This window comes from Vespa velutina, chromosome 1, assembly GCF_912470025.1.
Source record: "Vespa velutina chromosome 1, iVesVel2.1, whole genome shotgun sequence".
Classification (NCBI taxonomy): domain Eukaryota; kingdom Metazoa; phylum Arthropoda; class Insecta; order Hymenoptera; family Vespidae; genus Vespa; species Vespa velutina.
In genome coordinates this window covers 8,212,772-8,235,558 of record NC_062188.1, presented here as the reverse complement: position 1 = coordinate 8,235,558, position 22,787 = coordinate 8,212,772, and the positions used below count along the sequence as shown (strand labels likewise).

Here is a 22,787-nt window from a genome sequence, read left to right as displayed (position 1 = left end):
ACAAGTTCAGAGCTCAAAACAATTGATTTTCATACGGTTTCCGGCACCTGTTGCGCCTTCTCGCTTAATTGTTGAATCTTCCAATGATGCAATTGTAATATCAATTGCCTCCCTTGGAGTTCCCCTTCTTAAGAGTGCCTGATTGATAGCCTAGCGGTAACCAGGGTAAATCTGAACGCCAAGGATGTTGTTGTGACCTGCAAGAAGAGACATTTAATATTTGGATCAAACCAGACCCAGTTGCCCACAGACAATTTTTGGAAAACAGGCGTAAAGGCATCAAACGTAAGTGCCTCTTTCGTTAGATTTAGGAACAAGAAAAAAGGAGTGACAGAAACTGATCATCGACTACTTGTGCTGGCACAATGGCACTTGTTGTCAGCAATCTTTCGATCTGTCTTTTTAATTGCAAGTGGACAGACCTCCAAAAATTGGCTTAAACGCCTCGCAAACTTGCTTACGTTGCTATTTAATATTAACGGTTCTGAGACCGCAGATACTGATAACGAAAACTAGCCTGAGCTCTGATATGAAGGCTGTCTCGTCTGATTCCTTGGAGTTGGTGGTTTTCTCTACGTCCAGGGTTTCATGCTCCCCTGAGACACCAACTTCTGGCCCGACAAGTTCCTCTAATTTAAAGTACTGGATGAAACAATATTTTTCTTTGGAACTGGTGGTCTCATTTCGTCCACCAGTTTCTCCCTAAATAAGTAAAAATCTGTGACTCTTTTTCCCAAGGCTGTGTTCCATCATTTTGATAGAGTCGACAGAATACAAGCCTTGCGAGCCATTATCTGAGATTGGCGGATCTCAATAAGAAGTTTGGACGCATTCCAAACTCCCCTCCCCCTTTTTTATATGAAGTTTGTTTGTTTACAGAACTTCTCTTACCTCTCGGATAATTAAAGCAACATCATTTTTACTTTACCTTCCAGATAAAGTCAGACTACTATGTAAAAGTCTATTGTGTCTCTCGCGTACAACAGATTCTATTTTTATTGGCCTAAATAAGGCGCTATCAAAGAATGAATCTCTCGAGTATACTAATTCAATGATATAAACCGTTCTATTGACCGGATTCGTGTCCAAAGTATTACTCTCAATGAAAATATGGGATCCAAATTTATCTTCGCTTATAGTATCTTTTCCCATAGCCTCTAGATCATCACTCCTGAATGGATGCAATGCTAGTCAGCATTCTTCCCATTATATCCTCGAGTAATCTCTTGGAGTTACTCCTCCCCTCAGAGCGATCCTGGCTCTTAGACCTCTTTCTTTTACCTCTCATCGTATACGTAATTTAAGAAAGAATTAAAATACAGAAACTTAAAATCACAACTTGAACTAAACATGTGGTCTGTATAACACAAAAACAATGATTGAGTATTAACAGCGAAAAGCTGCTGGAAACCACACGAAAGTCAATTGTTTTGGGTTCTAAACTTGTAGTCTAAGACATGAAAGTAATGATACTAACTTTGTAATCTCGAAGTGTGAGTGACAATTATTAGAGATATTATTAGAGCATTGAATTTTCTTACTAAACATATTTTACATGTTTTTTACTATTTGTGTTAAAAATTAGATTTGCTTTTATTATAAGTGAGGAGAAATCAAGATGATAAATTATAGTGTACGATGTAATATCGGGATTATAATAATAAAAATAAATTTAATTAAATTTAACACACAATACAGAATTATTCTTTTCGTGATTCTTTTAATAACCTATGACTCTAATTATTTTATATAAAAAAGACTACTCTAACGATATCGATGACTTTGATCATATCGATGATTCAAATAACACTGCTTAAGACAAAACCTTACCTGATATTAATACGTATCTAGCGTCACGTCATTGAATCAGTGGAGAAAAAGAAATAGCCTGATGCTTATCTCGACTCTAAAAAAGAACATACGATCTATCGCTCATCACACACACGTGAAGTTTTCTTCGCATGTTACGCTATTTGTTTAGTTATTTACATAACTATAATGTATTTTGCAATATGAATTAATGAAACAAAACGCGATACGCATGTAGGCACAATCTTAGTACATCAAATAAATAATGAAGAACTTTAATGCGTTTATACAAGGACTTAACACTTGGCCCATTATGTTTATTTAAATATAAATATAATATAATATAAAATGACTCAAATGAAATAAAAATGAAATGCTTCGTAATATTATGTATAATTGAGCCAGTGATTATGAAAATGATTTAAGTCATAAATTAAAAAAAATTAGTTTATTGTGTAATTTATATAATTAGATGACTGTCATACGAATTACGCTCTTAAATGTAAGTCTACGTGTATACTGTCAATTAATCCTCGATGATTAGATCAACGAAAAACCAAAAAATTAGGCATCCAAACTTGGAAACTCGAATTTGTTAGTATTGTAATGTTTGGTCTCATAAACCAGCAAAATTGCAGGTTTATGGAGAGGTAGTGGAGACGATCGCCTCCAGCTCGTTGAAGGTTATATTTGCCAGTGTCTGGTCTCTAAGAAAGTTTCTTGTAGTGCGAACGTGTACATTTGATTCAATGTATTTCACACTAGCGATGTCACACTAGCGATGTACGGGCGACTTGTTCGGTCATTTGGTATTTTGTTCGTTCATCGATTTGGTCGCCGACGATTGATTTAAAATTAATGTACGTCCTTAATTCGAATCAAACTATCTGCTTACGTATAAACAGAATACGCATCGAGAAACTCGTTTCAGTGTTGTAGGTAAATTGGAAGAACTCAGCGTACTAAAGAATTCTTTCAAATTTGAAGGTAGAAATCTGATTATAACAACGTTTTGATCGTATATACCAGCCGTAGGTATTTAATGAATTCTTCTAAGATAATTTCGAATCTAACTTGGAAGACATCCATTAATGTCTTTAAACAGATCGAAGCTTTTAAAAGATGCAAATTCTATCGAGCACCCGTGGTTGGTTGTATTTTCGGACGAGTTTTCATTTATTTATTCGATGACCTTCCAGTCGTTTCGATTTTCCGTCAAACGATATTCATATCGTATATTTCGCTCTCATATGGCGAGTGATATAAATTCGTATCTTGTTCGAGACTATATACATAGTATATATACATAGGCTATTGACAGTCAGCAGACTCGTTTCGATGAAATAAATGTATGCATTTGAAAACGATAAAAAGAATAAGAAAAGCTATGATGGTTCAGAAAATATTAAGTCCTTTTTTCTTTTCTGTTTTTTTCAGAATGGAAACCTTTCAAGAGGCTGGCGTACAGATGTTAAAGGAATTCAGAGCTCTCTTGCAACATTCGCCGTTACCACTACCTGGCACGCGCTTGTTACAACTCCTGGCTTTGAACATGTTCGCGATCGAGACGACGCAGCTGAAAGGTGAGTGACTTTTATCTCGATCGCAACGAATCTCTTTTCATTTTCGGATTTTTATGCGTCCTCCGTGTCTCGGGCGGAGAATTCACAGAGAAACTTATTCCACTCTCAAGCGAATCGCTCAAGAATGCAGAGCAAGAGACCAGCGAGGATAGATCGATAAAAGCCTGCGAGCTTGACTTTTTGAACAGATAAGCCGACAAACCGACAACGCTCCTTGTAGGAGGAAAAGAAAGTTGTCACGACAACGGCAATGCTTGTACTTTAGATCGAATCTTTTTCATGCCCAGTCTCTTCTCGTTATTTAATATTATTACGTAAGATAGAGCTCGCCTGTTTTTATTCTTTCATGTTTTTCTGATGCTTTTACAGAGTGTTAGTTTGAACAGCCCATGATAAAGCAAAGTAATGAGACTAGTCATTGCCAAAAGCTATTCTTATATATTTGTTGGATTCTTATAATTCGGCATAATGTTCTTGCAAATTTTCTGTACAAAGTAGATAAAATCCTATCAAATTTCTAATTTTCTAAAAATGCCAGGATTTATGTAGAAACGCAATTAATTCGATTGGTTAGGATTGCGATATAAATTCGAAAGATCAATATTATGAAATTTTTTGAAAAAGATTTTATTTAGGGCAAGTAGGGCGCAAGGTTAAATCTGATGTTCGATCTGTAAGGTCAAACGTTCAGATTCAAGAAATGAAGGAGCTTTAGGAATATATTAAGTATTTTAAATATTTTTTTGAATTGTGTAAATATTATTTTTTCTTTTTTTTTACATGATTTTTTTCTCAAACCTTACCAAATTATATCAAATTGGTATTCTTTGCTTAGATACAATTCTTTCGGCACTAAAAGGGTTAATTGATTCAAGAGCCGAACGTCCAAAAAATGTGTTTTCCTTGCATCTGATAATCAAACACATTTGTTTTTATAAAGATTAGTAGAGACGTAGAAAGCTAGCATCATTAGAAGGGTTTGGAATGCTATCTATTCACGCTTTAATTAATTGTGAGTTCTATATATTTTGTGCTGTTTATACATCGCTATATATAAAGATGCAAGTATTCAAAAATGTTTAATTTTGCAAAATTGTTTTTATTATCATATTTTCTAAAAAATTTGGCGAAAGTACAAACGACGAGCATCTTTTCTTCGTATGTATGCTGTTGTGCATACATAATATATCTTTAAGCTTATATCTTGCTTTTTTCCAAGATAATTTATGGAGGTCGCCCATGGCTGTCTAATCAGGTTGAAATCGTCGAAAGAATAATGTGGGCGTTAATAGTCTGCGCTTTTAACCGGATACCACCTTTTTATGGGTCGAATGAGCGCAGATCGTAAATTCTCTGCACCGCTGCTTAGCTTTACAAAAGACACTTCGTAGAAAGACAAATCATCCGAGAAGCGGATCGTAAGACGAATACGATCTTTTAGTAGCAATAAAACTAATCATCGCCTGTCTAACAAAGTCACCTACTAAATCTATCACTTTTGTTAGTGCTTTCAGAGGTGATCGACGCTAGCAACAAAATATAGATGTCAATATTTTAACTATAATTATCATTAGATATTCTACTAATCTGTAATAAAAAACATTTCAGCTTGAAAATCGAAAGAAACGATATTTACATGAAAACCTTCCTTCGGTATTCATCTTCGTTTTAGTGCGAAACCAGCTCTTCGTGTCAGCGAGAATGGCTTTTTACACCTGCATGCAGGACCGGATCTTTATAATTATCACTAATTTCTACAGGAAAGAGAGAGAGAGAGAGAGAGAGAGAGAGAGAGAGAGAGAGAGAGAAAGAAAGAAAGAAAGCGAAAGAGAGAGACAGACAGACAGACAGATACACAGACAGGCAGAGAGAGACTGAGAAACCGTAGTTAAGATCTCGGTTCCAATGGAAATGGAATCCTTTCTGAGTCATCATGGCTTCTTCGTTGTTTTATTTTCAAAGTAAAACTTTCATGGGAGTGTCATCTGCATTTGCTTCAATTGCGGACGACATTAAAAACAGTTTTAACGCAAATTTCTTTCACGAAGAGAACTTCTTTTCATACGTTTATGATATTTCTTAGAAGCTTTTCGCTTCTTTTCTTCTTTTTAGAGATACGCTTAATACCGTAATCTTCTTCAAAGAGTACAAAAATTGCCACTAAAAGGTCAAACGTGAGTGGTAAAAAAATGTTGAAATTGACAATCGCGCATGTTAGATACGATTACTCGGTTCGATAATCTTTGGATATTCGTCGGTGGGTATAGCTTGTCATTAAAATCATACTTTATCATTGAAGTACTCGTACTAAATCCTTAGATTGAAATTAATTGCACGATCCCGAATTTGATTCGAAACGATTCTTAATGAATATAGTTGAGTTGTAACATATGAATATATTCTAGGAATACACTGTTATTAAATATACAACTGTTAAAGTAATATATTTTAAAAACGAGGCAGTTCTTTAATGTGTTATATAGATGTTCACGTATTGGCAATCTAATACTGAATGTGGTCAAGTAACTAATCAGAAAAACGCCTGGAAAAAATTAGAAAATGGAAAAGGAAGTAAGAGTTTAATAGTAAAAAATGTATTATAAGAGTTACCTGTAAATAGTGACTACGCTGTGACTAAAAATAGATACTTCAAGGTATCTATAATATTAGTATTAATAATATTTTATTATGACGCTTAAGACAAGTCTATATTCCTACTTTTTGATTTTTTTGCCCAATCTGACATTTCAAAAAATTAAGCATTTACGAAAATATTTAAATATAAATAAGCATTGACTACAGACTCTTAGTCGCATTTGTCTATGGAATCTATAAAGAAAGTAAGGTTTAACGAAATTTTAAGAAAAAGTATCTGATTGTCATAAAAATGATCTTTAGTCTAACGTCTATAGCACATACAAAGATGTTCCATGTATGTCTTAACAAAAAAAAAACAAAAGTTGTTTTGCATATCGAAGAATTGCATTATTTACACATTGCATTATACCCGACGTGCGATAATGTGATATTGCGTTCATTCATTAATCGTCAATAGTTTCTTCCACGTGTAAGACTTTTTATAGTTATGCCTATCACATTACTGCGATATTTGAATATTGTACTATCAACGTCATCCTTGTCTTCATCGTCCCACGTAGAGGTAATCGAAAAAAATGCTAAGTAATTAATTATCATTGCGTCAGCGATATCACAGCCTGATAAATTACGATCGTTCGATTCACCATCGTGTTTCTATCCTCCGCACTAATGAACCAGTTCATCTAACCTTTACTATTTTCGAATTGAGCTTTAATTATCCTGTTACTGGCTCGATGATCAAGCATGGCGAATCGTATCCGATCGTAGCTTCTCCATGTACGCTCGTCCGAACGAAGAATGTGACCATTAGATAGTGTAAACAGCCACTAGGAAGCGATCGCTATCACGGTGATCATCGTCCATCGGATTCGACCAATAATTGAAATCGTAAACACTGTCGGTGATGGTTCATTGAGTTTACGCACGCATATCAACACAGTCTGCGGTCGATGTCGAGAAATGTCGGGACGTGTGTCTTCATCATACTTAAATAGTCATACACATTCCTGTGGTTTATTTCATACGTGTATTTCTCTTTGTTGTATTTCTAAGATAATAATAGAAATCGCGCGTTATCTGATCCATGAAGTTTTAGTAAAGAAGAAAAAAAGCACTAAAACAGAAAAAAAAACGATCGTTATTCTGTGTTTATTTCGCCTGTAAGAAACAAAATTATTTTTACTCAATAATCGTGCTCTCTCGGTCGAGATATATAGTTCTTTTTATTCCCTGGAAAGTTCTTGCGATTGTTCGCGAGAAACAAATTGGAAATTAACAAAGCAAAATAATCTCTTTCATCGAACGAACATTTAACTCGAAGTTGGGCTCAATTGATTGTAATAGTATCCCTTGGTAATTTTTGGTCGAGTTTTTTTTTCAAAATAGATGTAGAGCCAAGGTGACTATTATTTTACATATTTTAAGTATATTTTATCGTTGCTGCGTCTTGTATTTCGCGCTTCGTTTTGCATCAAGTAGGAAATATTCCTCTCATTCGTTCGTTCCTTCCTTGGCAAATCGTTGAGTCATCCTCGAGACATCCATCAGATCCACTTTGTCGGCAATAGAATCGGAAGCACTCGAGACTGTCAAGCACGGTACCCGAAGATATTGCTCGAGAGAAGCAAGATAATGCACGTTTCTCCGACTACTTCACGATGAAGAGATTCCCTAGGAAAAGGGGTAAATGACCTGTTACGTTCTTATGACGCAAAACCGGCTGCTTAAGGAGATGGTGTATTTTTTATGTTAATTATTTTTATTGGCGAACGTATTCATAAAAGGATGAGAAAAGATCCTATAAGCTGAATGTTTAAGTATTTTTGAAGGTCCTTGAAAAGATTATAATTCTCGTTAAACCTTACTTAATCCTTACAAAAATTAAATATTTATTCGATCGCGACCTTTCAAGGCAATAAACATATAGTAGAAAAAACTTTCTCTTGCGTAATCTAAGTGACCATGTGTAAAACTGATTCTTCCTTCTCATCATATTCTTTTCGATTACAACAGGATGAAGTTATTTTTTCAATTTTTTTCGAGAATTTTTGACAAAACTCCACTTTTACCAGTCTGCAGGTAAAAAGAGAATTCTGGAGCTTACTCGTATCGGAACATCTTGGTACTTACCTTTCATATTTCATACACGCTACTTTTTCGTAAACGCGCTACTTGTATCCAACAACAGTATACCAGATTCGAACTTATTACATTATTATAGTTCATATCTAAAATAAACTAGATTTAGGGAATTTTTTGATTACGATATATTTGTCGATTTTCTAAAAATAAAATGAGGAATTCAAAATTAATTTGGCGCATATCAAGTTGCAGCTGATTACCTCGATCAAGGGAAGGTGAGAAGGACAAGACGATTACATACAATATTGTGGTCCTTCAAGCCGCATTAACTCTCGGACATTTCACAGAACATGACTTCTCTCTCTCTCTCTCTCTCTCTCTCTCTCTCTCTCTCTCTTTCTCTCTCTCTCTCTCTCTCTCTCTCTCTGTCTCTCTTGATTCCTTCTCTCATTTTACTTATCAAGTAAAGTAAGCTTTTATATTAGATAATTCAGTCATTATCGATCTCGAGATTCTTCTTACATGGAAAAAACTTGCATTTTGTTAAATTGCCCTAATACGTCTTTCTTCCTTCCTTCGTTTCTTCCTTTTTTATCTTTCCAATACCTTTTAATGTACCATTTCGATCAATAATTTACCAAAATATCTTATTATCATATCTAGTCGCACAAATCGATATAATTTATGCGTCTTTCTCATGTATTATGTAGAAACTAATAATTTCATATCAACTTGCTGGGTGCATAAAGTAATAAGTATGATAGGTATTAGGTCATTAAATATGAAATGTCCAATTACCAACTTTGATTCTCTAAGTTTAATGTCTTTTAGTAGCGAGGTTTAACATTAGCACTCCAACGATATTAAACCATTTGAAACATATCGGAAATGTAAAGAAGCTGGACAGAAGTGTTCCTCATGAAATGAATGAGCGTCAGAAAAGGAATCGTTTAGAAGCTTGCCACACTTTGTTATCGCTACAAAAAAGTGAACCATTTTTACTCCATATTATTAGGTGTGATAAAAAATGGATTCTTTTCAACAATCGCAAGCGTTCGAAGAAAAGCTAATGATGTCAGTTTGGTGGTCCAGCGCTGGTGTTTTTCATTACAGTTTCATGAGATCTGATCAATTGATTACGGCAGATGTTTACTGTAATCAATTAGACGAAATGATGAGAAAGCTTCGGATAAAGCAGTCGAGATTGGTGAATAGAGGGAGGCCAATTCTCCTGCAGAATAATGCTCGATCAGATGTTGCCCGATTAACGTTGCTCAAACTAGGGAGTAGACTCGGGGCTAAACTTGTAAACTCTCTACTACCCATCGTATTCTTCAGACCTTGCACCTACTGACTACTATTTCTTTTGGGCATTGGATTACTCCTTGCAAGGAAAAATATTTAATTCCCAATATGCAGTAGATAACGTCTTTCGCGATTTTATCATCGTTTGCTCTTCAAACTTCTTCGCTGCCGGTATTAACAAATTACCTTTAAGATGGCAAAACTGTATCGATAGTTTAGGCTCTACTTTATATTTCGATTAATTATACTACTTCTTATTTGAAATGTAATAAACTAAACTTTCATTTTCAAATCGGACATTTCATATTTAATGACCTAATATAATAATGAACTTTTAAGATTCATTTGAAGAAGTTGTTTCTACAAAAATATCATTTGCGTTAATGAGGTATATAGATTAAAAATATTATTCATTGAATTTAAGTTAATCACAGAATAAGAATAGTCGATCAAGAATTATATTTATCATTATGGATTAAGATCTTAGAATCAATAAAAGGAATGACAGAACGCAAGTATAGTTGATTCAAGAGTAGCCGGTAAGAAGAAAGAATAATATTAACATAAGATGGTAGAACATGTGTATACGATAAATTTTGATAGAGCAAAATTTGTGAAAACAAAATACATTTATTGCAATCAAGAACATTCATTCATTAATATTTATTCTGCTACGTATGTTATATTATACGTGTATTATAAACGAAATGTCATTAGAGACTAATATCCGTTTACGGATTCTGTTAGTACCATAGGTATGTAGTAGTTTATTTGGAATAATTGGACGACAAATTCATTGGAACGAACAGCTTCTCGATCGATTGATCGATAGATCGAAAGAACAAACAAGGAAGTGGTTCTAAAAGGAGACGACTACTATGATGACGCTTGATTCTGCTTTAATGTATAAATTATGCAACCTGATCCTTATAAACAACAAGTTTATATTTTTATCTTCTTGTTTTTTTATCATTTTCTCTATTTATTATTTTGATAAACTTCGTTTTCTTAGATTCTAAGATGATGAAAGAGAAAATAACGTTAGAATAATGAATATTAGGATTTGATTATTTAATAATTGAGACAGCAACGTTGTCTTGTTCAAATGGTTCGAATAGGAACTTATTTCTAAGTTTTTCTAATTACGCGTAACTGTTTCTGATATCAGGAAAGAAAAACAATATTTACGATAATAAGATAGACAGAAGCAGGTAATTCCCTCCTAATTTTGTATATAATTATCCTTCGATCCGGTTCGTTATGTCTTTGCTGCTGAGAGCGAAAGAACAAAGCGATCGACTGGAGGCAATCTTTGTTCTACGGATACAGCAAAATTTTTTTTGTTGTTTTTTTTTTCTGAATTACTGATCAGTTTTGGTAATTGTTCAGCGATGAGAAATAAAAAATTAAGAATTAAATGATTATCAAGATATGTGCGCTTTTAATTCGATTGCAAATAATATGAGTTTAATCTAGTAATACCTATTTGGTTAGTTCTTCTGATAATCGTTCTTTTTTCTTATAGTTACGTTAAATATATTTGTTCTTGAAATAATATTTTAACGATTCTTCTCCCGAGTATCTTCTTTTCTTAAATGTTCACTTTTACTGAAGTACCTATGAGCTTTTTTAATGACTTTTATTCAGGAATTCATGAGAGATTCAAAAGCGATCGATAATCTAATAAAATATAAAAATAAGCGCATGGAAGAATTCAAGAAATATCCGATGAGAACGAAGACACATTCGTTTTTTATATGAAACGAAATAGCTTAATCGTATCGAGATAAGATCAAGTATAATATCTCTGATTGAAAGAGTAAGGAGGTTGGCCGTAACTGGGTTCTCGTACTGAATTAGAAACCTCCATATGAAGAAGAAGACGATACGTTCAGTGGATATATAAGATGAATAAGGAGCAGAAAAGACGATCGCAAAATAAAAAAAAATTCCCAGACGGTAGACGAGAAATTATATTCTACGTAGTCTGGCAGCGAAGGATGGAAGCTCAATCGAAGGACCTCTCGAGGTCGATTCAGCTCGATAAGAATGCGCGATAAGGGACAATGACGGGGATACACTCTCGATGATGCTTGCTAATAAAGCCACGGGATACGAAGGATTCTGATGGAAGCGAATCCGCAAATTACGCGCACTTCAAATCACTTATCTGTTTGAAAAGGTGTGCATCAAGCGGTCGGAGATGTTGGACGCATGATGGAAAATAGGAAAAGAAAAAAGAAGATACACTACGGACAAGAGTAAGAGAGAGAGAGAGAGAGAGAGAGAGAGAGAGAGAGAGAGAGAGAGAGAGAGAGAGAAGAGAGAACATAAGAAAAGAAAAAGAGAAAGATGAAGAAAATGAAGAATCGTATAACGCTGGGGCTAATGTCCCTAATGTCTATAATTTCGGATCATCTGCATCCAAGTCCTGCTGTTGTACCATCCACACATTAAGTCGTACCAAGTAAGTAGGGATAACTCGACTTTGTTTTTTTATTTCCCTGCAGAGAATGTAAGTACTCGCAGTGTACATACGTTCCTTCATTTTCCTTAGTTGAGTATCGACATCGAAAATCTTCCTTCTTAGCGTTGAATACTCTCCCCTTTAACGATTCAATCTGACTTTACAATCTCTTCATTGCCACGGTCTTCTTTTTTTATTCATTATATATTTACCTTCCTACACAATTTTCTAGAGAAGGGAGCTTTTCTTCCATATTCGATTATCGAATTTTGTCTCAATCGAAAATCGATACGATAGTTTTATACGTGTTTACTTACAAATGAGAAAATCTTTATTATATAGTTTGTGTATATCACGATTGAAACAGCTTTTCGTAGAAATTACGGGGGATATATGTATGGTTGAATAAAAAGATAAACGTAAAAATAAGAAGTGGAGGATATCGTGAATTTGGCCAGAAATTTGAATACTTAATTTATTTGAGAGATCGGAATCTACGAAGATGGGTTGATTCAAGAAAGCGGTATGTGGCGAATTGTTTTTCAAGAATTCGAGTGCTTCATTGGTATAAGTTATTGAAAAGTATGGATCTTGAAAATCTATTCTGAGGGTAAGAGAGAAAATTATAAGAGAGGGAGAGGGGAGGGAAAGGAGAAGAGGAAAAGGAACGAAACGACCTATGATGATATTTATCTTTGAAAATAGAGATCAAATTTTATGTATTACAACAATGGTCTTCATCCTCTCCTTTTCATTATTTTTGTTGTAGAAACGCGCATATACACCTTTGGACATCCGACAGATGTTGAATTTTTCAAAAGTATTTTTAATGAGACACTAGATGTTTGATCTTGATATTTAGGCAAATGCTCGCTGATTAGATTCTATGGACAAAATGATTAAGAACTTATGTTTAATTTTTATTTATATATGTTTCAATATGTTTCAATTTTTATTTTATATATGTTTTACATATATTCGTAATTGTTTAGTTTTTCGAAATATCTGAAGGAATAGACTTGTAGGCTAAATTATAATATTTATTTTTTAATCATAACTTGGTTGCGATTCAGGTTAGTTCATATTAATGATCACACATGGAATTATTCAAACAAACTTTATCCGGACATACTTCCAACTAATCAAGTATTATTGCTTCCCTTTCTTCATCCCTTTTTATTCTCATATTCCACCTACATAACTTTTCCTTTGTTTCCTTTTTCTTCAATTTTCTTTATCGTATTAGCGATCAAAAGTACTCAGTAGTCACTCTCTTTGAAAAACTTTAAGATTATATATAGCATATCTAAATAGTCGCCGCAAAAATCTCTATCAAAATGCTATTAACATGGTCGTTTTTGACATATCTAATATAAAACGCATCAATAGTTGTATTATTTGTGCATATATTTCAAGAATATATATATTTATTTATTATACAACTAAATTACATTCATTCCGAATAATTTCAATTCCAGCTCGGTCTTATGCAATTAATTTCGATATTTATACTTTTAAACCAAAGTGTAATTTTTGGACAAACTATGCCGTCGATGAATACGAGAGCGATGCATCAAATAAAGTTCATATACACTTAGCAGATTCAATGATTGCCGTGCTTGCTACTTTTGTGATGTACAGCTATTGTGTTTGTTCTTTCACAAAATTCATCTTGTTGATCATCTTTCTTTTCTTCCACTTTTACCTTTATTTTATCTTAATCTATTTATTCATATAGCATCTTCGTTCAAGATTTCAACAAAATTAATTAATTTATCTATCTTTGACGTGCTTTAAGCTTAACATTCGCGCTGTTCGAATTTCGAAATTTGTTACAAAAATCCAGAACATTTATATGTATTCAAATTTGTTTGACAGAGTTCTATTCATGTCCTCGAAAGGAACCCTACCGCGATATCGCCGCATTGGTGACGCTTCTTGTACCGGCACGCGTCCCTCACGCTAATTAAAGTAATATATTCCATGACATTTTCGATTATTCACAGATATCCGATTGGCGTTGGTTTGTTATTAGACACGGTTCGGCGCGAAGCGCGACGAAAGTCGAGACGGGTTCAGAAGCATCGAGAAAGAAACGCACGTACCGAAAAACGAGAAGGTAACTTCTTTTCGCTGGAATCGAACGTTCAGAGTCTGTTCGTGAATTTGGTCGAGCATGAAGTTCACTTCACTTCTCGGGGATTCGTATCTTTGAGCGCACGTCGCATCGTGTACCACGTCCTCGAAGCTATTCGAGAGATGTTATCTTTCTTAGTGTCATGGAGGGTCAGATGCGTATTTTTTTTTACGCGTAGCGAGAGGGAATTTTGTAAGAACACTAAGAAAAGAAGAAAGGAAGGAAGGAAGGAAGGAAGGAAGGAAGGAGAGAGAGTGACGCGGGTCAGTAATACTTTGTTCGTAGCTTAAGCGAATCTGATTGGAGGTTCATGTGCTCGAAAGAGAAAAGGAAAAGTATGAACGTTGAGGAGAAGAATCGTTCTTCGAGATCGGCTACGGATAGGTTACTTTCAGCCGAGTAAATTGCGTGCGAGATGGATTACGTAAAGGAGAGGACCGTACGGCACTTACGGCAACGACAACGACAGCGACGACGATGGCGATGGCTAGATCGCACTTAGATATCTTCCGGAAGACCGATTATTTTCTTGTTACCTCGCTTGGTCTGCTTATCGATTCGAGTCTGCACGGAACTCTAAGGCCTCTCGACCACTAGTTTCAAGAGAATATATATATATGATCTTGTACGCACTTGGTCATTGTGACCACGAAAATACGAGTCATGCACGGTTGACTCGTTTGCTGCCTGGTTTTGGTTTTTCGTCAAACAAGGTAATTGGTCGGTAATGCGGAAGGATCTAAAGGTACACGCTGTTGTGTAATGAATTCTCGCCTCGGATGATTATATTCCATTCTCATAGATAATTTCTATCAATTCCACGATGATATCTCAAATAGTTTAATGAAATAATAAATGAAATAATAATAATAATAATAATAATAATAATAATAATAATAATAATAATAATATATGAAATAGCTTAATGAAATAATATGAAATGAAATAAAGACTTGTAAAAGAAATATCAATTAACTTCTTTCTAAGTTTTTTCTCCACGATTAATGCTCTCAAGGATCATTAAGCCTTTACGAAACCACGCGGAGGTTGTTTTTATGATTCTTTTTACTATGTTTTTTTTTTCATTGTATAAGAAATGCGGAATTAACATCTGGAAAAGTTCTTTTATATCTTCACTTTTTTTTTTTTTTTTTTCATAAGAATTTCAAATGGTTCTTTCAAAGAAATCTTTTCTTGAGATACAAAAGAGTGAGAGTTTCCTCCAATTTCAAAGCAGTCATTCTCTCTGGTAGCTCTTCTCTCGCTCGAGATCGCATAATCTTCCGTAGGTTATGGTCTATACTCACGGCGCCGTTCCTAATGTAGTGAAATTTGTCATTTTCCCACTTGGCGCTCCTTACCACTTCTTCCCACAGCCGTTCTCCATGAGTTCGCGAGCCATCATCGCGAGTCGGTGATGTGTGCCGAGCCTTCTCTCTCTCTCTCTCTCTCTCTCTCTCTTTCTCTCCCTCACTCACTCACTCACTTACTCACTCACTCACTCACTCATTATCTCTCTCGCTCTTTCGGAGAGCAGCATCGTCGTTGCTGCTGTTGCTGCCGACCGCTCGTGTTCTCGTACGCGGCGCGTCGCCGGAGATAGATGAGGGAGTCTATCTTCAGCACAGAACCAGTTACGGCTTGACGAGCTGTATGTTTCACGTAATGCCTTGCGATCCTGTCGTCCTATTAATAATAAACCGCGAACGGTGGTTTATACGATGTACGAGACTTCCCCGGAAAAGAGAATATGGTTGTCTCGAGAGAAAATTCGATAGGCATCAACGGTCTTTCGCGAGCACGTGCCTGTTAACATGTTTCACATCTTTCTGTTCGGAGAGTTTGCGTAAAATGATTCATAAGGTCTTTACGGATTTTCGAAAATTAAATGTAAAATCGAAGGCAATTGCTTTTTATGAAAATTATGTATTCTCATATGTTTCTGTCGTATCTGACACTTCCTCTGTTAAAATTTAAAATGTTTAAATAAGTCATGTTAATTATCTTACACGTTTAATCCCATTTGTTCGCGAGTTACTTTCTGGTCAAATTTGGGAGAACCGTAATCTCATTTGATTACCTGTCGATTTCTTAATTAAGTAAAGATAAAGAAGTAGTAACAGGAGCGTCTAACTTTTGAATAGGAATAATAACTATATTTGTGAAAAGAGAAAGAAAAAGAAGAAGGTGATGATGAAGTGGAGACGAGGAAAAAGAGAAAGACAAAGAAAAGAGGAACGAAGATTGGAAAATTGCGTTATCGAATCATTCTTCCGTCGTACTCTTTTAAGAAACCTCTCTTAAGAAAGCATCGTATAACGAACATTATGCAAACAAGGTCGAGCTTGAGTTACAGTCCCAATAATCCTTCTGTTGCATCTGTGAAGTCATCTTCCTCATATATAAGAATCAGTCTCGAGATACGAAACAGATTCCTTGGAATATTCCGAGCTCGCTGTTCATCGGCAAACAGCGTAAAGATAAATGGAAATGTTTTAAAAATATGATTTATGTTGGGGAAACGGTAAATATAATAATTATTTTTATTACTTTCTATACTTGACTATTAATTTTATTCGTTTTAAAAGTTGTCCCGATCGAGGGAACTGCAAGTAAAAGCCGAGACTGTAACTCAACTCTATTAACCAAATCTTGTTCAACCCGGAAGAAATTCTTTTATGAGGAAAGCGTCACTCGAAGAGAAGCCAAAGAGAAAGGCCCTTTTTTGCTCACTGGCCTGAAACATGTACTTTGTCCAGACCCGTATTATCGCATACCTTCGTAAACGAGACGTAACGCCTGACGATGGAGTATAACGATGCCCTAATGATGATACTTCGTCGAGAATGCCAAATAGAATTCGAGGGACGTACAGAATAAAAGGTATCATCAGTAGTCATTAGTATGACTTACGAAATCTAGATTCTTTATGTCTTAATTTCTCTCCTTTTTTTTTATATCGTTATTTAGCTTTAGAGAATGGTAACGATTACAATCGATTATATCGTATAAATATACGTGATGAGGCTCCTCGTACTCGAGCGAAGTACCAGTCAAAAGTCCTAGAATTGAGATATAAAATTTCGAGATTGCAAATATTACGTTTAAGTACACACGGCCCCGGGCCAGTGTGTTTGAGAAATAATTCTGTACGGTCCAAAATTCATTGGCTACACTGGGGTTATTGACTTACAAGTACGTTCCCTGGCAAATAATTTCCTTCTTTTGTTCTCTCTTTACCCTCGGAGGAGAAGATTTGTTGATTTATGCGAATTATATATACTCGAGAAAATTCGCTTAAAAACAAATGTTTTACAATTTAAACCATTAAACATTATACGTTAATATATGGTTATATTTGGAAAAATAATTGAATTTATGTTGAAGTCTTTATAATTAATGAATATAAAAGAAATTAACATTATCATATTTTATTTGAAAACAAACAATTGTTGTACATAAAGTATCCTCATAATTTTAAAGGGATAAGAAATATAATAGACTTACATCTTATACATAACATTCTGTTGCGTTGATAATGCAATAGAATGTTACGTATAAGATGTAAGTAACAATCTACGTACTAACATCGTATTATACGTAACATTATGCTACATTTATAGATACAATATACCTAGGCCACATATACTATGACATATTCTCTGCACTCTCATAAAACACATCCAAAAGTAAGTACGCATCGCCGTTCTTCGTAAGGTAGAATAAATATATCAGCCATTACTATCGATATTTACAGTAACCACAATCGAGCGCCGTCGTCCAAGTAATGAAAATAACTTCTCGTAATAAATTCATTCGTTAACAGGCGTATGCAGGAAATTCTCAATTAGACGTTCTATCGTTTCGTCAAAAGCAGTTCCATAATTAAATTTTCTCGACGTTTCGGAAGCGGTATTAATGTCAACTTCATAAAAGATGGCGTTTTTCCTTCAGCATTTAATTTTGAGAAGCGAAGGAAATCGATAAACTGAAAACGTCCTATTATATTTCATATTCCTTTTTGACATTTGGTCATAATGAATTTGACATATTCGTTAAGTATAATATTCATTTACTCGTAATAGATTGAACGTTGACAAATTTCTCCTAAAAGGGATCGTGTTATTTTGTACTGATAGACAATGAATCAATCGTGCTTATCAATCATTTTCTTGGTGATTATTCTAGAAATTTTTGGTAAGTTAAAAGATTCTTATATTATTATATGTCAAATATTAATAATTAATAATCTTTGTAATAGCAAATAAAATATAAAATATTTTACTGATTTTCGAAACTTATCCTCCAAAAATGCATTATTTTGTAAAAAATTACGTCTTTTTCAAATTCTTACGTACAACTTTAAATTAATATTTGTTTCTTTTTTTTTTTTTGTATTCAGAGCTTCTATTGAAATGTTAGAATATCACTCATGTATTTTTAATTTTTGGAGGCCTCTCATGTCATTAGTTACTGTGATTACAGTACATACTATTTTTAAATGAAAATTTAGAAAAAATTAGTTTGATATATGTACATTATTTTGCTAGTAAAGATGTTAAAAAAAAGAATTTTATTTTGTGTCAAAAAAAGGTCTCGAAAATAGTCTTTTTGATTAGCTGTCAGATTGGTTTTAAGTAATAAACTCTTGGCTCTTATTACGTTTCGAGCACCGTTTAAGCGCAAATATGAACAATAGTATATGTGTTTAATCACAATGAAAAAACCAACATATACAATTTGTAGTATTTTATGGAGCAGCTCATGGTGACAAGCTAATAACGACGTTATCACGAAAAAGAGATAGCTTGGACATTATAGTTGTTAACAAATTTAAGGCACGAACTTGCCCAATTCATTATGCTCTTGCGAGTGTGTAAATTGGTGATTCCTTTGACTATTATCTATCAGCGATGAACGCTCTAGGAAGTCTTATTAAATTATCTATTCCCTATTATCACGAATAGAAACTAATGATGGTCGATCTAATTCTAACGACTTCTGATAGTCATAGATCACTGTGTACTGATCTAATAGAAACTGGAGTAAATGAACAATTAACAATCACGATCTACCTTCTGTTTATTCTCCATTCGTACTATCGATATATCCGTGTCAAGATTTAATTTTCTAAAGCGAGAACGTTGAAAGGTATTCTTGAAATTCTTAGATGTGTATCATGTTACAAAAGGGGTTGAAGAGAAGAGTTCGGTCATGCCACGTAACTGCCGCGTAACTGCCGCATATTAATACGATAGCAGAGCGAGCGAGGGCAGGTTGAAATTGCATGTTATAGGTAATTGGTAATTTCTGTAACGCGATCCGGCTACCATCTGTCCGCGAGAAGAAGCAACAAAAGTAGCTGCGGGCTGTTTGGTGCTGCCGCTGCGTTGCCATTATTGCTGTCCTTGCTGATGTTGCTGTTTCTGCATGTGGAGCGGGAATCGATCGCACTTTAGTGAGGGTATCTGAATAGATTTCGAAGGACAAAAAGGTTAATAAAGGATTATCGAAGAGTAGGATGAATTATACTAAAGTTTAGCATACGAGAGAATTTATATTTGAGCATTGATTGAAAACGGAGAAAATGAATTTCTTTTGAGGTTTCTGACTGGAGAAATCGAAAAAGGAGGAGCGTGAGAAAGAGAAGCAGAAGAAAAACGAAGGGAAGTTCTTTCTAAAATATCAGTCCGATTTATATCTGTCCGTAAGTATACGCGTAATCGTCGTACAATTGGCGTATAGAGGAGTATATAGAAGTGGACTGCACCGGCTTAATGCACCGATATAAATGCGCGTCCGGTATCTGCTTCTCTTTGCTCTCGTTCTCTCCTTGCCTCAGACATCACGTAATTTAACGTCTCGTACTCGACGAGTATCGTCGATATCGCTGTGCCAGAAAACTTGGCTGTGTACAGGTTTAATGAAGGGCCTTTCCTCCGTTTCCGGTTAAGACTTTATCGAAGAAACCGATAGAGATGAAGTGGATGCGTTCAACCGATAGATTTTCTATTTGCAAATCGAATTTATGAAACGTTTTGTAATTTCTTGCAAAATAACGTAAAAGAAAAAAAGAAAGAAAAAACAGAAATTTATCGATACGATTTCTTGCCTCCGCCGAAAGCATTCTTACTAGGAAGAGTGTTGTTGGTTTCGAAGATGCACGCACAAGGACGCTCGATCAAGTTCCCGAGACTAAGATGGCAGGAAGCGTTCGGTGATGGTTGATCGTCCAGATGCAAACCCAGAGGGTGTCGGGAGGATCTCACCGAGATGGCTATTATTAAAATTGATGTTGCAATGGCAATAAGCGGAATTGCCGGGTATTAAATTAAATTATTTTAATGTCAGAGAGGTTGGACGCGATGTGCGAGGAGATGGGTGGGTGAGAGCTAGCGAGAGACGAGGAGAGGGAGGAGACGATCACTCAAAGGCGCGGCTTGTAATATCCATTGCGGAAAAGAGGCAACGATTTCGTGTACAAGGCTTAAGAAAGTGCATCGAGTCTGAAATTAACATTCGACCATGTCTCGTCTGGTAGATCATTTCTAATTTCGATTTTTCTCGTTCCTTTTCCTTTTTCTAATTTATAATATATCCGATGTTTTTTTTTGAAATGTCTTTTTTTTCGTTTTCTCTATCGTTCTTATACTTATAGGTATATGTAGATACATATATCGTAGACATACTACTGCTGCTGAGATCGAAAGCTCAAGCTATTCTCAAAAGAAAATGTCTTCCGATTACTCTTCCTCATCTACTCTAGGAATCACTCATATGTTAAACGATGTAAAAGAACGTTACTGCTTCTTTTCCACACAGGGGGCATCGGAGTAATTGTTCTTTTCTCCTGCTCCTCTTCCTGTCCAAAGGGTTGAAGATTTATCGAGGCGCGAGCCGGACAGTGTTTTAGCAGGGACAATAAATCAAGAGCAGCGCGTATTCGTTGTGTAACAAGTACGTACATAATAAATTAATGAAGTTAAAATATCCAAGCGATTTAAATGCAAGCGCCAGTTATGCTTGCTTGCTTGGGAATATTTCTCTCTCTCTCTCTCTCTCTCTCTCTCTCTCTCTCTCTTGCTCTTTCTCTCTCTTTCTCTATTTTTTCTTTTTTCAATTCTAGAAAGAATGTGTTAATATTGTTTCAAAAGTTAGCGATAATGTATTTTTTATGTAATACGTTTTCATTGTCTAATCTTGATTATAATTATTACGGTCTCACGACGCAGAGTAACGCACTGATATTGTCCTATGTTAATTCGCTCACGATCATACAGTTAATTCTGAAGCCTCTATTAATGGTATCAAATTAATTAGTCAATGTAATTTTTTACCATGAATTCTCAACGATTCATAAAGAGCTTCTGCTAATCTTTATCTTGATGTCTTTCCTTTCCTTTTCAACATTATCGTTATCATCAAGTATTTTTTATGCTTAGCCTCGGTTGTATACTTACCGGCTACATCTATGATATCCCACGCATCATTAAAACTACCTTTATGGTCATTTCTCGCTCGTTATCGCATTCGTAATGACTAATAAAAGAGAATCTCGTTCCGTTTTTCGCTTGTATCTTTGAAGATACTCTTATTTCTGAAAATAACTTGAAGTATTAAAAAACTTGCTATCGAAACATTTCCAACCTTGAATCTAATAATCATGCTAATTTTAATAACGATTACTTTTCAGTAAGTAAAAATGTTTCTTAGAAAAATGTTTCATTATCGGGACGATATGTTCAGTTTTCCTTTTTCAAATTTATTTCTAAAGGACAAGAAAAATGAATCCAGTTCATTAGTCGGACTCGACCAAGTTTTTTCTTCGTCCTGATGAGTACCGATCGACGAAGAACAAACAGGCTGCATATAAGCAAGAGGGATTTTACTCGGTCAGTCTGCGAAGAAATGTTCGTGTCTTTTCTCTTTGCACATACACTCGCTCCTCAAGAGAAAACAGATTGCCCTTGGGAAAGATGGGCACGCGATCGTCGTAAGACCGAAACGTATTTCTCTGTTTGCTATCGAGGCGCGAATTATAACTCTCCTCTGCAAATATGTATCAAAACAAATATATCATCTTCGAGTACCTTGACGGCACGCCGCACTGTTGCTTCTTTCTTTCCGACCATTTTCGCACTTGTACGTTTTTGCTACAAAACGTACAATAGTTTAAATCCTTCGGCAGATGTTCCATCGACTCGTACAAACTTACCTTTATTTGCCGACATGCTAAAATCGCAAAATTTAAATACCTCATCTTCGATTTTCTTTCTATCGGCTATATCATCGAACTGAACTCGATGATCAAGCTCGATAATAACGTTATTCTTTGTTATAATTTCCGAACTTCCCTTAAATTTCTATTTATCAGATGAATGTCCTTTTAAGAATGTAGAAACTTAAAGCTGAATGAGAATGCAAAAGTACTGCAACTACAATTTTCAAAGTCACTACGTGTAATTTAAAGTGATTATTCCTTGTTCTTTCCTTTTTTCCTTTATTCCTGAACGTCATTTTTTGGACATCTTCAGAAAACTATATATACCTTTGCCGTTGTATCTGCCAGTATCATTGTCAGTCAAACATTTTCAAGAAGAGAAGTAGAAAAGGAAGAAGAAGAAGAAGATGAAGAAGAAGAAGAAGAAGAAGGAGGAGGAGGAGGAGAAGAAGAAGACCAAGACAAATGAACGTCGCCTTGGACTTGCTCATGAATCATTGGGCTGACATTTGAAACATTCTCGAACCTTATGGTCGCACGCAGCCGACATTTAGGTGTGGTTAGGGTAAAAAAGTTTTATACTTT

At 35.0% G+C, this 22,787-nt stretch overlaps 1 protein-coding gene and 1 long non-coding RNA gene across 7 annotated transcripts in view; both read left to right on the top strand.

Moving 5' to 3' along the window:
- The window catches only part of LOC124953915 (telomerase-binding protein EST1A-like), a 129,532-nt gene that overhangs the window by 21,686 nt on the left and 85,059 nt on the right, over positions 1-22,787 (top strand). For all 6 annotated transcript variants that reach the window (XM_047505999.1, XM_047505992.1, XM_047505983.1 and 3 more), the window contains one exon: positions 3,247-3,392. In XM_047505999.1, the coding sequence (XP_047361955.1) occupies positions 3,247-3,392 (146 nt within the window). The remainder of the gene's footprint in view (positions 1-3,246; positions 3,393-22,787) is intronic.
- On the top strand, positions 15,451-19,371 carry LOC124953941. Its single transcript, XR_007102376.1, has 3 exons — positions 15,451-16,505; positions 16,570-16,864; positions 16,952-19,371. It is a non-coding gene; the product is annotated as an uncharacterized LOC124953941 (long non-coding RNA).